The sequence below is a fragment of the Meles meles genome, chromosome 7, assembly GCF_922984935.1.
Source record: "Meles meles chromosome 7, mMelMel3.1 paternal haplotype, whole genome shotgun sequence".
Lineage (NCBI taxonomy): Eukaryota > Metazoa > Chordata > Mammalia > Carnivora > Mustelidae > Meles > Meles meles.
Genome location: NC_060072.1, coordinates 43119990 through 43136322, shown reverse-complemented (window position 1 = coordinate 43136322; position 16333 = coordinate 43119990). Strand labels below are relative to the sequence as shown.

General features: G+C 34.7%; 1 protein-coding gene across 1 annotated transcript in view; it reads left to right on the top strand.

The window, feature by feature from the left end:
- Positions 1-7912, top strand: part of GLIPR1L1 (GLIPR1 like 1) — a 30557-nt gene extending 22645 nt beyond the window's left edge. The window contains exons 4-6 of the mRNA XM_046010717.1: positions 3811-3899; positions 7706-7732; positions 7821-7912. Of these exons, the coding sequence (XP_045866673.1) occupies positions 3811-3899; positions 7706-7732; positions 7821-7912 (208 nt within the window). The remainder of the gene's footprint in view (positions 1-3810; positions 3900-7705; positions 7733-7820) is intronic.
- Positions 7913-16333: the final 8421 nt, after the last annotated feature.

Below are 16333 nucleotides of genomic sequence, written 5' to 3'. Positions count from 1 at the left end.
CAGGCATTTCTCCAAAGAAGACAGACATGTGGCCAACAGACCCATGAAAAGATGCTTAACATCACTTATCACCAGGGAAATGAAAATCAAAACCACAATGAGATAGCACCTCACACTTGTCAGAATGGCTAAAATCAAAAACTCATGAAACAAATAGTGTTGGTTAGGATGTGGAGAAAAAAGAACCCCCATATGCTATTGGAGGGAATATAAACTTGTATAGTCACTGTGGAAAACAGCATGGAGGTTCCTCAAAAAATTAAAAATGGAATTACCATAAGATCCACTTATTCCAATACTGACTCTTGATTTTGTCTCAGGTCATGATCTCAGGGTTGTGAGAGAGACCTGCATCATGTTCCACACTGAGCATGAAATCTGCTTAAGGTTCTCTCACCCTCTCTCTCTGCCCTTCCTCCAATACTCACACATGCAGTCTCATGTGTGTTCTCTCTTTTCTCTTACAAAAAAAAAAGAAAAAGAAAAAGAAAAAGACAGTAGGGTTAATCAATCAAGAGGTAGCCTGGTGAAACAGAAAAATTCCTCCAAGGACACAAATTGCAAAGAAATGAAATAAGGAAAACCGTAGAGCAGTATCTCCGGTGAATACATGTATAAAAATCCTAAACAAAATTTAGCATTTGAATCCATCAATATAGTAAAAGGCTAAGACACCTTTTTAAATGGAGTTTATTCCAGGAATATAGAGGTGGTTTAACATTCTAAATACATCAATCAATGTAATTTACCTCATTAATCAACACAAAAATAAAGATCACATGATCATCTCAATAGTTTGAGAAAAAGCTAAACATTCATTCCTGATATATGCTCTTAGAAAACTGGGAATAGAAGGGAACTTCTTAAACTTAATAAAGAACAGCTGTGAAAAATCTATATGTAATATTATACCAATAGTAATAAAAATTTCTCTGAAGTACCAGGGAGTTAATATATTAAGCTTTGCATGCCATATATATTGTTACCTTCATCTTTGCTTTTATTTTGTTTTAAAGAATCCATTAAAAATATTTAAAAAATTATTTGCTTGCAGACTGCACAGAAGCAGGCCAGACTTGGCCTATGGGCCATACTTTGCTGACTTCTAGCTTATAAGTCTATATTAAAAAAAAAAAAATCTGTGAAAATTCTTCCAAAACTAGTAAGTGAACTTAGTAATTTTCAGTACACAAGATCAATATATAAAACTCAGTTACATGTCCGTACACTAGCAATAAATAATCATAAATTAAATTTAAAAACAATGCCATTTATAACAGCATCAAAAATACAAATTACTAGGAATAAATCTGGCATAAAACATGAAAGACTTCTACACTGAAAACTATACAATATTCATGACAGAAATTAACAAAGATACAAATAATTGGAAAGATTATATGCTGTTAATGAATTAAGACTCAATGTTGTCAAGACATAATTTTTACTGAATTGATCTATAGACAATATAATTAAAATAAAAATTCCAGATTTTTTTATTGTAGAAATTGACAAACTGATCATAAATTTCATATGGAAGTGAAAAGGACTTGTAATAGCCAAATCAACTCTGAAAAAAAAATTTTTTTGAAGGGCTAACACAATTTTTTTTTAATTTCTTTTTTTTTTTTTTTTTTTGAGAGAAGAGAGAGTGCACAAGCGGAGAAGAAGCATAGGGAGAGGGAGAAGCAGACTCCCTACTGAGCAGGGAGCCCAACGCCAGGCTCCATCCCAAGACCCTGAGATCATGACATGAGCTGAAGACAGATGCTTAACTGACTGACCCACCCAGATGCCCCAGAAGGGCTAACACTATTGTTTTCAAAAATTATTAATGCTAGAATAATCACAACAACTGATGTACAGTTAAACAAATAGATCAGTGGAACAGAATGTGGAGTCCAGAAATAAACCTATACATAGTGGTCTACATATGTTCAACTAATTTTCCCAAAATGCACAAAGGCAATGCAGTGGAAAAAAATTTTTTTAATAAATGGTGCTGGTACTGTTTGTCATTCGTATATAAAAAACAAAAGCAAACTCAAGTCTATACAACATACAACCTATAATAATTAACTCAAAATGGATCATAAACCTAAATGTAAAACCCAAAATGGTAAAACTATTAGAAGAAAACACAGATGAAATCTTTGTGACCTTAAAATAGCCAGATTTTTTTAGCTATCACATCAAAACCATGACCCATAAAAGAAATAATTTGGATTTCATTAAAATTTAAAATTAATGCTATCCAAAGACACTGGTAAGAGAATTAAAAAAACCTACTATAGACTAGAAGAAAGTCTTTGTAAAGCTTATCTAATAAAGGGCTTATATCAAGAATATAGGATGAGGGGCGCCTGGGTGGCTCAGTGGTTAAAGCCGCTGCCTTCGGCTCAGGTCATGATCTCAGGGTCCTGGGATCGAGTCCCGCATCGGGCTCTCTGCTCAGCAGCAAGCCTGCTTCCCTCTCTCTCTGCCTGCCTCTCTGCCTGCCTCTCTGCCTACTTGTGATCTCTCTCTGTCAAATAAGTAAATAAAAAATCTTTAAAAAAAAAAAAAGAATATAGGATGAACTCTCACAATTCAATATTAGAAAAACTTAAAACAGTTTTTTTTAAATGGACAAAAGATTAACAAAGAAGACATGCAGATGGCAAATAAGCACATGAAAAAATGCTCAACATCATTAATCATTAGGGAAACAAATTAAAACTACAATGAATGTCCTTACACAATTAGAATGGTTAAAGACTGGCCAATCCAAGCCCTGACAAGGAAGTGAAGCAACCAGAATTCTCAACAGTCTGGTAGAAATATAAAGTGTTACAACAACTTTGTATAAACTGTGTGGAAGTTACTTAAGAAGTAAAATATGCATCTACCATATGATCTATTCATTCCTTTTTTCCAAGGAAATGTAGGTCCATGTAAAGACTTATATATGAAAATTCAAAATGTGCATAGTAACTGTATTTGGAATCAACCAAATGTCCATCAACAAATAAATAGATAAATTGCCACATATTTTTGATGGAACACTACTCGTGTTATTAATGTTTTTCTTTGTGTACTCTAGGTAGTTAACACTTTTTTAAAGCCTTCCACAGATACAGAGATGGGGAGGAAAAGCAGTTTGTTAAAATATAGCAACTTGGGGCGCCTGGGTGGCTCAGTGGGTTAAGCCTCTGCCTTCAGCTCAGGTCATGATCTCAGGGTCCTGGGATCGAGCCCCACATGGGGCTCTCTGCTCAGCAGGGAGCCTACTTCCTCCTGTCTCTCTACCTGCCTACTTGTGATCTCTCTCTCTCTCTGTCAAATAAATAAATAAATAAATCTTAAAAAAATATATATAGCAACTTATTTTATTGAAAAGCAGGCATAATAGCTACCAAGTCTTATTGATACATCACCAAGAGAACTAGATAAGAACTATGGTACTGAACATAAAGCATATGTTTCTCCTTGCAATTTAAATTGTTATTGTATTTACAAAATCAAGTGATAATCATAGTGTTTACCATAAAAATTTTGTGACTGTCAACATGCATAATTACACTGGGTTCACATCTAATTTGTATTTTACAGAATATTCAAAAATATAACTGCCACATGGATTAGGGACATCCTGTAAACAGTTTTAATTGTTTCTTTTTACCAAAAAAAAAAAGAAGCATAAAATTGGGACCAAAGTTATTTTTCCTTTTAAACATTCATGAATGAGTGACCAAAACAACTTGCATAAATTTATGCACAACATTAGAGAATTAATAGCCATTTGGCTAATCAATTATTCTCTTTTTACAGAGGAAATTATCAAAATCAACCTCCTTACACTAAAGGAATATCCTGCTCTTTGTGTGCAGAAGAAGAAACTTGTATAAAGAACCTCTGCCGTAAGCAAAAAGGAAAAAAAAAATAATCATAACATTCTATTTGGAGACCAGCTTCCATAAATTAATTGTATTTTAAAATTTGGATCCTCAAGTATATAAGGAATTACTGACAATATTCCTCTTTGCTGCAATATAAATCATTTGTCATAAATTACCATATTTAAACTCAGATGATCCCTCCCTACTTCAGTAATTATTTTTCCTCTCAAGCTTAAGGACAGACAGGAGTAAGGTATAACTGTGATCCAGTTTGCTACTATACTCAAAATATCTGTTCATCAAAATATTTCTTATTTGTATTTGCTCTCAATCACCTCTGTTTATTATCAAAATAGTGACTCACGTAGAAGTAATACATTAATCAATGTGCAAATTAGTTGTGATTTAAAGCTAATATGTTTCTCTTCCATTATCAGTCTTTTGGTTCTCAGAACAAAGATTTTTCTTTTAAAGATAAGTGCATAAATTCTTGATTGAAAAAATTTTCAGTGAAACGGTGAAGAGGAGATGATCTGAAAACTGTAAAAAAAAAAAAAAAGAAGATGAAGAAGATGATGATGATTTGGTGCCATGAGAGAAAACAGACACAAAAATAATGCATATTAAATGGTCTCATTTATATAAAGTTCAAATATCGGGCAAAACTGATCTACATTTGGAGTCAGGATAGTGGTTACCTTTAGCGACCAAAAAGGAGTTAATTAAATAGAATAGGATCCAAGAAGGTCTTTCTAAACCTATGCTTTGTTTACCTACATGTGTTCACTTTGTAATAATTTATCAAACTTTCCATTTATGAGGCATGTATACTTTCATATTGATATTTACTTCAGTTAAACAATGAATTAGAAGTATTAGAATAATTTTAAATTTCATTCAAAGCAGTTTAAATAAATTCATTGTATATCTCCTATTTGCAAACTAATGTTTTTTAGTTAAAGGGACATAAAGATAACAATGATACACTTTTTTTTTTTTTTAACCTTCCACTTCCTGACCAGTATCCAAGCCACTGTCATTTCTTGCCTGAGCTAGTAATCTCCCACTTCTCTTCCTTCTCCAAACTGTTTCACAGAAAGAAAATCCAGGTCAAATTGTTTTCTTAAAATTCCTCAATTGCTTCTTACTCCAGTTAAAGAAAAATATGATTCTATTCCAAGGCCAGTAAGTCCAGTTATGATCACTCTGGCTCTTGCTTTTCTCCCCTACCATTTTTGTTGCTGTTGTTGGTATCCTCCTTTTGACACACCAAGTTCCATGATTACCAGCCTCAAACACTCCAAACTCTTTCTGCTATCTCCAGCATCTCGATTACCTGTGGGTCTGTTTCTAGTTCCAAGATTGTTTTGTTTTCTCTTGGTTTTGATAACATGCTCTGTTTCTTGGTGTGGAGAATTATCTTTAAAGATGGCCACTAATGATTCCTCCCCTCTTTTACACATATGCCACTCCTCCCAAAAAAGTGGAGACTATTTCTCCTCCTCCTCCTGAAAGAGGTCTTGATATTATGCCAGTTCTGGCCCTACCCTTTAGAAGAGACTTGCACCTTCTGCTTTTGCTCTGTTGGAATCCTCCCAGAATTTCAGTTCCATACACTCCTACTGGAGAGGTCACATGGAGAAAGGCCTTGGAACAGGAGAGGTCAATTTTCAGTTTCAACCCTCATCTGAGCTCCAGCTAAATGCAATTATATCAGAGTCCTGAAGACACTACATAGAACAGAGTAATTGTCTTGTAGAGCCAGCCAATCCAGATAATTGTAAGAAATAATAATAAATCTTTATTGTTTTAAGCCGTTGTTCTGGAAGTTTGTGTCACGGCAGTATACCACAAAAACACTTGGTGTATGCCTAATAAGTGCCTATCAAGCATCTAACAACATGTGTAAAACAAAATGTAGGGAGTTCTACCTTTTTCTCTGCTGAACAGAGTCAAGGTTGTTCACTTTAATCCAAACAGAGATTAGTCAACCCTGGATTAGAATTCATGCAAGGCTTGGTCTACCTCTGTCTCTGTTCCAAGGGCATAGACTTCCAGGGCTTTCCACTGAGAGACTGATGTGTTCACTGTTGCCTTTCCCTAGGAGGTTCTGAATTCTAATTGTATTACTTTAGCATTCTGAAATTACTGAAAAATCTGCTTTGCTTTCCAGAGGCTTTCAGCCTAGGATTTTAGCCTCCTGTTCCTCATAGCTTCAAAATGAAACAAATAATTTGAGGGCAAAATGACTTGGACTCATTCTTCTACCTTTACCTTTCACCAGCATCTTGAACTCAATTCTCCAGTTTTCTCTATCTAGTCTTAGAAGCCCAGCAAAAGCTCCAATGGTTTCTGTTTACCCAAAATCGGCCTCTGTCCAGGCAAAGCCCAGATTTTCAGCCCTAGACCTGGGCCCAAGATGAAATGAAATGGCTCCTGGGGTGGGAATCAGCTTTCATAACGTCAGTCCTTTGTCTGTGGATCTCCAGCTCTGAAATCCTGACCCTCTAGTTTTTGTTGCTTTAGGAAATCTCTGGGGTTCTTAAACATCATTTTGTTGTACTTTATCTGGATTTTCTACTTTTATTAATGAGGACTTTTTCTGTCATGAGCTTCTCCATCCCAAGATTCAAGCAGTTATCGACAATGGATCTCCAAGACAGCACCATACAAGCTGCAAAGGTTACAATAAGCTTTGCTTACCTGGTAGGAGGTGTTCTCCCAATTTGTTTCTCTTCTAATTGTTCAGAAATCACTCAGCTCTTCCTCAAACTTTGCTCTTGCAATTAACCGCAGGATAAGTTTATTAGCTCCACAGAGAACCTTGAAATTTTGGTTAGAATTACATATAAATATATTTGTAAAGAATTAACATCTTTGGGAGGCCTGGGTGGCTCAGTCAGTTAAGTATCTGCCTTCAATTCAGGTCATGATCTCAGGGTCCTGGAATCAAACCCCACATCAGGCTCCCTGCTCAGTAGTAAGTCTGCTTCTCCTTCTCCTCCCTGCTCCTGTTCTCTCTCATTATCTCTAGTCTCTTTCTCTCTCTCCATTAAATAAATAAGTACATAAATAAATAAATATTAACATCTTTGCTGTGGTATGGTTCCATTTATCTAAGTCCTATGACTTTTGATTTGCGCCTTTCCTCTTTTTGTTGTTCAGTGTTTATATAAAGCCAATTTTTAGTTTTGTTGACTTCCTTTTTGAAAGATGGGAGCAGATTAACGAGAGACTTTCTCCCCTTACTTTTCTGTAAGGAAACTTTATTTTTTCCTGATAACTATTATATCTAAAGCCTAGAATTATGTTCAATACATAGTATACACTCAAAAAGTGAATAAATGAATTGAATTAAATGAATTCTTAACAAACTGCAGGATCTTCTTAAATAGAAGGAAAAAGTTTAATGACGGAAAGGCACAGAGCAAAATTTGGAGCAGGAGCCACACCAGAAATAAATGAGATATTTAATGGAGGGCTCTGGGTACCAAAAAGTCAACATGAGAGATTTCTTTTTCACAGAATTTAAATGGACATGGCAGAATGCCACAAGTAAAGTCAACTACTTTATTTAGTTTTGTCAATTTTAGTGTTTTTTTCCCTTCAACATGAAAGCTTCTCTAGAAATATCTGTTGACATGACTTTCTGGCAGAAGGCATCATATAGATTTTTAAGCACTGTGGAATTTGGGGAGGAAGCTTTCATTTTCTTAAGTTAAACTAAGTTTAAAGTCAAACTAAGTTTCCTAAGTTTATCTTATTTAAAAAAACAGAAAAGCAAGTGAATGCCTTTAATTCTATAATTTTTTTTGTCTACCTTATAGACAATAAAGAGCTTGATGAATCTGAAAGTACGTATCAAACTATTTCAATATTGATTCAATTACTTCCTCCCCTTGAAACTAAATGGAGCTTTTAACTGTTGTGTTTTATTGACAGACTATCCAGATTGGAATCCACAGGGGAGAGCACCTCAGCAGATATCATGTAACCCATTGTGCCTAGTTTCTGTTCTTCTGAGACTATTTTAATTATCATTTACATATAAGAAAAATTCTCAAATGTGACAATAAACAGTTTATGGCTAACATAAAACTCTCATCAGTTTAATTCTTTAAAACTTCTACACTATTGTCTGTTACCTAAATTTAATGTCTGATTTTAACAAAAGATGTATTGAGTGTAGAAGGGTAGCAGTAAAAAAGAAAAAAATTAAGTTTTCTCTTTTCTTTAATACAATTTTACATTGCATCAAGAGTCCCACTCTCTAGTTTTCTAGATTGTCATTTTATTTTTTTAATTTTTTTTTAAGATTTTATTTCTTTATTTGACAGAGAGAGATCACAATAGGCAGAGAAGCAGGCAGAGAGAGAGAGAGAGGAGGAAGCAGGCTCCCTGCTGAGCAGAGAGCCCAATGCGGGGGCTCGATCCCAGGACCCTGAGATCATGACCTGAGCCGAAGGCAGCGGCTTAACCCACTGAGCCACCCAGGTGACCCAGATTGTCATTTTAATTATAGGACACTTAAAGAACATTTCAGATATTAGGCATTTTCCTTATATTCCAGTAGTTTCCTTTAAGAATACCATTAACATTATTCAGAAACAAAATGTTATTAAGGAAAGTTTCAGATAGCATGTAATGTCATACAATAGTTGGAGAAATGGATGGAAAAAGATTAAATTGATTAATTTAATTGATTTAATTAATTTAATTGATTAAAGGGAAATCAATTAAATTTTAAACCTCTGAAAGGTAAATGTATGTTCCTTTAGGAGATTTTATTTTAAAATGTGACCTTATAAAATAAGAGGATACAGACAGTATAACTTTTAAAACCTACACAACTGTAGTAGAGTTAACAACACCTCTACAAACCAAAGAATCAGTCAATTCTGCCATTTCTTTTGTCTAAAGACAAAAAAAAACAAAAACAAAAACGAACAAAAAAAACTAAAGTATTCAATTAATTCAGTTTCAAAAATCAGTTATGTTGAATTGTTGACTTCTATGGGCTAAACTATCTAGATCTTTTTCTTCTCAACTAAAGCAATCACCAACCTCCTCAGATATAAATATTAAAAATCATTTTTAAATATATTTTTAAACAGACATTTTTTAAAGAGAGAGAAGAGAGTAAGCAGGAGAGGAGCAGAGAGAGAATGTTAAGCAGACTCCATGCTCAGCATGGGGTCTGACATAGGACTTGATTTCATGACCCTGAAATCATGGCCTGAGATGAAATTAAGAATTATATGCTTAACTCACTAAGCCATCCAGGCACCCCCAAATGTATTTTTAGCATGATTGAGAGTTATTTTGTTTATATTGCTAAATACTTAAGAATCTCCACATATCTGGATGATTATTGCTATTCTTTAAAAAAAAAAAAAAAAGCCAAATGATTTTATATTTCAAATCTGTTTGTATTAGTCAGGGTTCTCCAGAAAAACAGAACCAACACAGAGAGACAGAGACAAAGAGAGGGGAAAGATTCAATAGAATTGGCTTACATGACCATAAGCTAGCAAGTCCGAAATCTGTAAGGCAAGTTGGCAGGGTGGAAATTCAAGTAAGAGCTGCTGTTGCAGTTGTCTGAGGTCTCAGAAATGAGGCAGAATTTCTATGCTGCAATCTGAAAGCAGAATTCTTTCTTCAGGAAATCTCTTTGCTCTAAATGCCCTCAACTGATTGCATGCAGCCCACCCTCACATGGAGGGTAATCTGTTTTACTTAAAGTCAACTGATTGTAAAGTTAATCATATCTAAAAAATAACTTTACAGCAATAGCTAGATTACTGCTTCACCAAACACTTGCCATCATAGTCTAGCCACACTGATACATTTAAAATTAACCATCACACTGATATTTGTCATCATCTTTATAGAATCATTATCTTTTTGGTAAACTACTGCTATTTGTTCAACTATTGCATTGTTAAAATTCAGATCCATAATTACTCAACTTGTAGTTTGAAATAAGTGAAAGGTAAGCTGACACATATACATATATTTTGTGTTGTCTTCATGGATTTTTTGAATTAAATTTTTTCATGAATATTAAATATTCATTAAATATTTTATATTTATTAATTAATATTAAATATTAAAATATCCTCTGATTTTTAATATAATCATCTCCTTATCTTCTTCAGACACCTTATTCATCCAAAAGCATGTTTCCTTAAATCAGAATAACTTGAGTTCTACAGAACACATAAAAAATTAATTTTCATAGATTATATTCTCTGATTTTGAAGAAATATTTCTCAGAATATTAAATTGGCACTGCTATGGAAACTTGTAAGCGGTATTTCTTAGAAAAGCGGGTCTCTATTTTCAGAATTCTCTACGCTGAAGTTGTGAACAGAAGCTAGGTAGCTGGAGTGTCTCTGCCTTTCTGAGTGGGGCTTCCTCTCATTGGCAAGAAGAAAAAATTCTGGGTCAAGGAGTTGTCTTTTCTATTCCTTATGATCATATCCACAGACTCTTCAAAGGACATGTTGGGAGGCCTGACATCATTAGCAATTTTTTTACTCTGAGAAAATCTTGTTCTTAATTGTGACCTTAAGTAATTAACCCTCCTATTTCACTCAGTTTGCCATTACTATACAAACTGCTCTGGGTTTGGCCTTTTCAATTTACTGAAGGCAGTTAACTCAGAATTTAAACAGTGCATTCTTTTCGGGGTCCTCTTCTCCTACGAGGCTATGTTTGAAATTCCCACAAATTTCACTAAACACTTGGCAGTAAACTCATCAGACTCAACAGTCGTAGCTGGGCCAGGTGTATCACATTCCTACCCCCTGGGAAGGATCATAAACAGATGGCTTTAAACAGCAGTCTCTACAGTTTTTTGATTATGCATCCTTATCAGTAAAATACGGAGATAGACAGATAGACAGACTGGTCAACAGTCCTGCTTTGCCTGGGACTGAGGAGTTTCAAGGACACAGAAAAACACACTAAACCCAGGGCATTCCCTAACAAGTCAGGGAGCTGGTGACTCTGTACTGGTGGCTCAGTGGGCTGGGCCTCAGCCTTCGGCCTGGGTTGTTGTCTCAGGGTCCTGGGATTGAGCCCCACATAGGGCTTTCTGCTCGGTGGGGAGCCTGCTTCTCCCTCTCTCTCTCTGCCTCTCTGCCTACTTGTGATCTCTCTCTCTCTCTATGTCAAATAAATAAATAAAATCTTTATTAAAAAAAGTATACTTATATCATTTAATTACATGTATTACATGTAGTTTTATAATAGAGCAATATACATTTTAAATACTCAAAAACTGAACCTGAAAGGGATCACATAATAATGAATTAAAAAATAAGTGCTAAAGAGAGGTTTGTGCCAGGAGGATGATAAGAATCAACTGATACTCGATACCTGGGTGCTTCAGTCAGTTAAGCATCTGTCATAGGCTCAGTTCATGAACCCAGGGTCCTGGGACTGAGACCCTCTTCAGGCTCCTTGCTTAGCCCGCAGCCTGCTTCTCCCTCTGCCTGCCACTCCCCTGCTTGTTCTCTCTTTTTTCCTCTCTCTGACAAATAATTTGTTTTTTTTAAAGAATCAACTGACACTGTTTGCACTTGTGCCTTTACAACTATAATCTGCAATTTCCTTTCAGCAAGACATGTGATCATTTGGTAATGGTTGGCTGACTTAAAACCAGGTAATACACTCTGTAATTAAATCTATGCAGGTTGATATACTGCAACGAAAGAAATAAACAAATCCCCAAATCATCACTCCCTGTAGAACTCCCATTTTTCCTCAGGAAAGCGATATACCACTTGCCATTGCTCCCTGTCAAAAAATGCCAAGGACTCACCTGTACAGACTGGATTTGCTTCTTATCAAAATAACTCAATAAATATGTATTAAAAATGCATAACATGTCTGACACCATACTATTGGTTAAAAATTTATTTTAGTCCTTGTCAATATAAGTAAAAATGAGGTAGTGTTTATTAATAATATTAATTTAATAATAGTAATACCTAACACCAAGCAAGGTTTACAATGTGCCAAGCACTAAGTGCTTCACATATAATAATTATATAGTCCTCTTAATCCTGTGAGGTAGATGCTATTACTTTTCATTTCTTAAACTACTAGTAGGTTTAAACATATTTTTATAAACTTCATTCAGATTTACAAATATATTTTTTGAGAGTTAAGATTGTGTGAGGGAAGACTATCCTTTGGTCAAGGAGTCCTAGGAGTCATTGCATATATACAACCACTCTAAATAAATACTGACCTCAAGAATACAGAAGTAATATAAATTTAGGAGTCAAAATTTCATATAAATATTCCCAGATTTATATTCAATTTTATGCCTTTGACTTTTAGATAGAGGCATACCATATTTTATTTCCTGAGGCCTAAATTCATCCTGGAAGCTGGCTGTATACAGTAAAATTTTATCTATATGTGAGAATGATAGATGCAGCATGAAATTTCCAGTTTCTGGCCTTTTTTTTTTTTTTTTTGGTCAATTGCCTAGTTACCTCCTTTATTTTTCTAATTGTGTTGTTCATTTTCTTAGGAATTTTAAATGATTCTTAAATGTGTCTTGATGGCACATTCATGATTTTAATCCTTTGATATTTATCTAGCAGATACCTTTCTCAGTTGTTCTCTATTTACATTTTAATGAATTAACATCCATATTTCCATTTGGGAATGTTCATATTATTTGTGCATCATTTTGGTTTTTCTCTTATAATAGTTCTCATGCACCATTATTATAATTTGAATTTTTGGAATTATAGAACAGATCAATCAAGTGAAGACTGACATAAAAGTGAAAGAATAATAGTAAAGTAAAAACAGCATGTCTCCTCAATAATTTCTCTACATACAACAAAATAATCTCTGGCCTATTGCATGATCATTCTTCTTAAGCGTACATAAAAAATATATTTTTAAACTTGTTAGTTTTTATCAAAATCAGAGTGTAGAATTAGAGTATTTTTCCCTAAAATTTCAAGCACAATATACAGAAACTGAAAACAACCCCAAAGACATCTGAGATAAGCAAAAGTCTTAAAATCTGTATCCTAAAATTACCCATACTTTTCAAGTGAAGACAATATCTCTGTAGCCACAACAGGAAAGTAAATCAGTACTCAAAAAGAACATCTGCAGCAGAACTTTAGTAAAATAATTTAGTGATAATTTATTTTTCACATTGCTTGTAAAGAAATAGATGATTCTGTCAATACACTTTAACAATTCCAATGCCTTCAAGAAATTTAATGAATTAAATTATATCACCACTTTCAATATTTAACAAGTTAAAACTCTTTGAGGGCTAGATGAATAGGCTAAAATTTCAAAGTTCAAAGTCACAAGCTATAAGAACTTATGAGAAAATGAACACATCTTTTAGTACCACTGGGGAGAATTTCCTTTCCTATTCATGGTCCTTCTGGCTGGACTAAGAAATTGTCATGAGACAGATTAACAAAAGAAAATCAAACTTGATTTTGTATGTATGGGGAATCCAAACAGACATAGAAATTCCAAAGACAGGCAAAATAAGGTATATATATTGTTCTGAACTAGGGAGAAGGGGATCTGGATCTCAAAGAGAAGGAGTGCAATTCACAGGAAGATCAAAAAGATTAAATGTTTAATAAATGTTTGCTGGGCCTTTCAGAAACAAGGGGACATAGAAGACTTTGATCAAACAGACCCTGCTAGGTTCCTCCCTGTCTATCAAAACTAGTTCATAGTAAAATGTAGTAATCTATGGCAATAACTCTCTTCCTGGAGCAGTCCTCTATCCAAATTCTTTTTAGATATCTCACAGTTGCAGGGAGATAAAAAGCTTTTCCTGAATCTGCTCAGTTTTGATTGTTTTTGAACTCAAACTAGTCTTCATGACAAAGTGTCCCATCTTGGGACAGCCTGCCCAAGCCTCTAATATAGAATCTGTGATTTTAATACATAAATGTTAGACAGTGGTTAAATAATCCTCAAATATAACATGCCCCTTTAAATTTTTTGAAAAATGTATTTTAGAATGTAATACATTTAAAATGTTTCTTGTATGAAGTACATGATGTGGACCAATTCACTGAAAGACTGAATATTTTGCAAAACATTCTTTTTTAAAAAAATATTTTATTTATTTGACAGAGAGAAGTCACAACTAGGCAGAGAGGCAGGCAGAGAGAGGAGGAAGCAGGCTCCCTGGGATCATGACTTGAGCCGAAGGCAGAGGCTTTAACCCACTGAGCCACCCAGGCGCCCCTTTGCAAAACATTCTCAGCAAACCCAACCTCTTTCTACACAAAACAAACTAACTGCCTTTATGGGCCCTTTCCCTGTACTTCCATTTTAGTCACTTGGGTTTAAAAACCAGCTCTACCATATACTGGCTGGTGACCTCTTTTTCTGAGTTTTCCATCTGTAAAACAGATAATCATAGTGTCTGTTTCTTAAGGCATTTATGATTTAAATGAATTGATATTTTCCAAGCATTTAAAATAGCCCCAGATAGTTCTGGAAACACTAGTGACCATTATAAAATACTATGAATGTAACTACCACTGAATTTTACACTAAAAATGGTTAAAATGGTAAATTTTATGGTAATGTCTATTTTACCACAATAAACAGAATTAAAAAATAAAATAAAATAATGCCTGTCACAAAGTAAGAATTTTTTAAATAAACTAAAAGTAGCATTTACTGGGGCACCTAGATGGCTTAGTTGATTGAGCATCTGATATCAGCTGGAGTCATGATCTCCAGGTCCTGAGACAGAGCCAGCATCAGGCTCCAAACTCAATGGGGAGTCTACTTCTTCATCTCCCTCTCCCTTTGCCCCTTCCCCTGCTCATGTTCTCTCTCTCTCTCTTTCTAAAATAAGTAAAATCTTTTTAAAAAATAGAATTTACTACTCTGCATCATAATTATTATTTTATTTGTATCACCCGTAACTAAAAGCTTCATATGGATAGACTACATATTTAGTTTGTTCAGCGTTTGTAACTCTAACACCTTTCAGGGACTCAGACATATAGGAGGTCCTAAAGAAATACTTACGACTGAGTGTGGTGTCCAGCAATAAGTTGCCAAGAGACAGTAACTTTCTTCTTAGTATAATTATTTAAGGAGAAGTATAATGATCTCCTATTAGTGATGTGTCAGAGCGTCTGACCAATATATAGGACTAGTGAAATTGTCTAAAATTTCTTCCTAATCTAAGATTACATTATACTATTTACCTTGTGCCTTGATACAGCAATTTTCATAATCTAACAACAGTACCAACATAATAAAGGAATTCCATCTTTCACCACATGCCACCTTCATCCCTATAATATGCTCTGCTGGTACTAAAACACTTGTAGTCTTTTCAGATCTCCTGGTATATTTACATGCTCTTTTCCCTTTGCTTAGAATGTGCTCTGTCACATGTATGCTTCATATTCTTGAAGTCACGTTCTCTAGAAAGGCTTCCATGGTCCTCAAAAAGGGTGTTAAATTGTCCCATATATGCTGCAACAGCATTTTGGCTTTGTTTTTATCACATGTTATAAGAGTTACCAATTTGCTAGTTCTCTAAACTATAGGCTATTTGTCAGCAGAGTCTGGGTCTTTCTCAATTAATTATCTAACACATTACCTGGTAATAAACATTTAGAAGTATTACAGCATGAATGAAAACATCTTGTGAGGTCTACTGCTTTCAATTGTATACATCATCATCTTTTAAAAGATTATTTATTTTAGAGAAAAAGAGAGACAGAACAAGACCATGACAGGAGGGGAGAGAGGAAGAGAATCTCAAGCTGACTCCCCACTGAGAGGGGACCCCAAGTTGAGAGTTGATGTCACCACTCCAGATCATGACCTGAGCAGAAACCAAGAGTCAGAAGCTTAACCCACTGACCCACCCAGGTGCCCCTGTACCTCATAATTTTTTAAGCACATTTTTAAATATATTTTAACCAGCCAGTTGCCAATGCTTTCTTTGTGGCAAAATTCTGTCCCAGTGTCCGTAATTTCAATTACCTCTTTAATGCTATTGAGCACAGTTTGTTATATGCAAATGTGTGTCCCAAGCCAAATATGTGCTTTTATTTTGTGCCTAAACTTATATTCCTCAAAGCAAGTTTTCTTTAGCAAAATGTTTTAAGGCAAAGAGACCAAGCCAAGATCTGCTAAGACACTAGCCATTTTGTCTGAAAGAAAGAAATGAAAACAAAAAATGAGTTCTTACCAACTGTGAACAAGACAATTTGTCAGAGATGATGAACTCTGATATTATAGGCTGTCTATACAGATCTGGTGAGATGAAACGAAAATACTTTAACCTTAGGAGAACTTGATGTTTCCTACTCTACCCCCTACAAGCTAAGCTTTCCAGTCTTCCATTTACTCTATGGTTCCTCGCAAAAGATTATTAAAACACTAACAGAAAAATCTCAGTGAGGAAG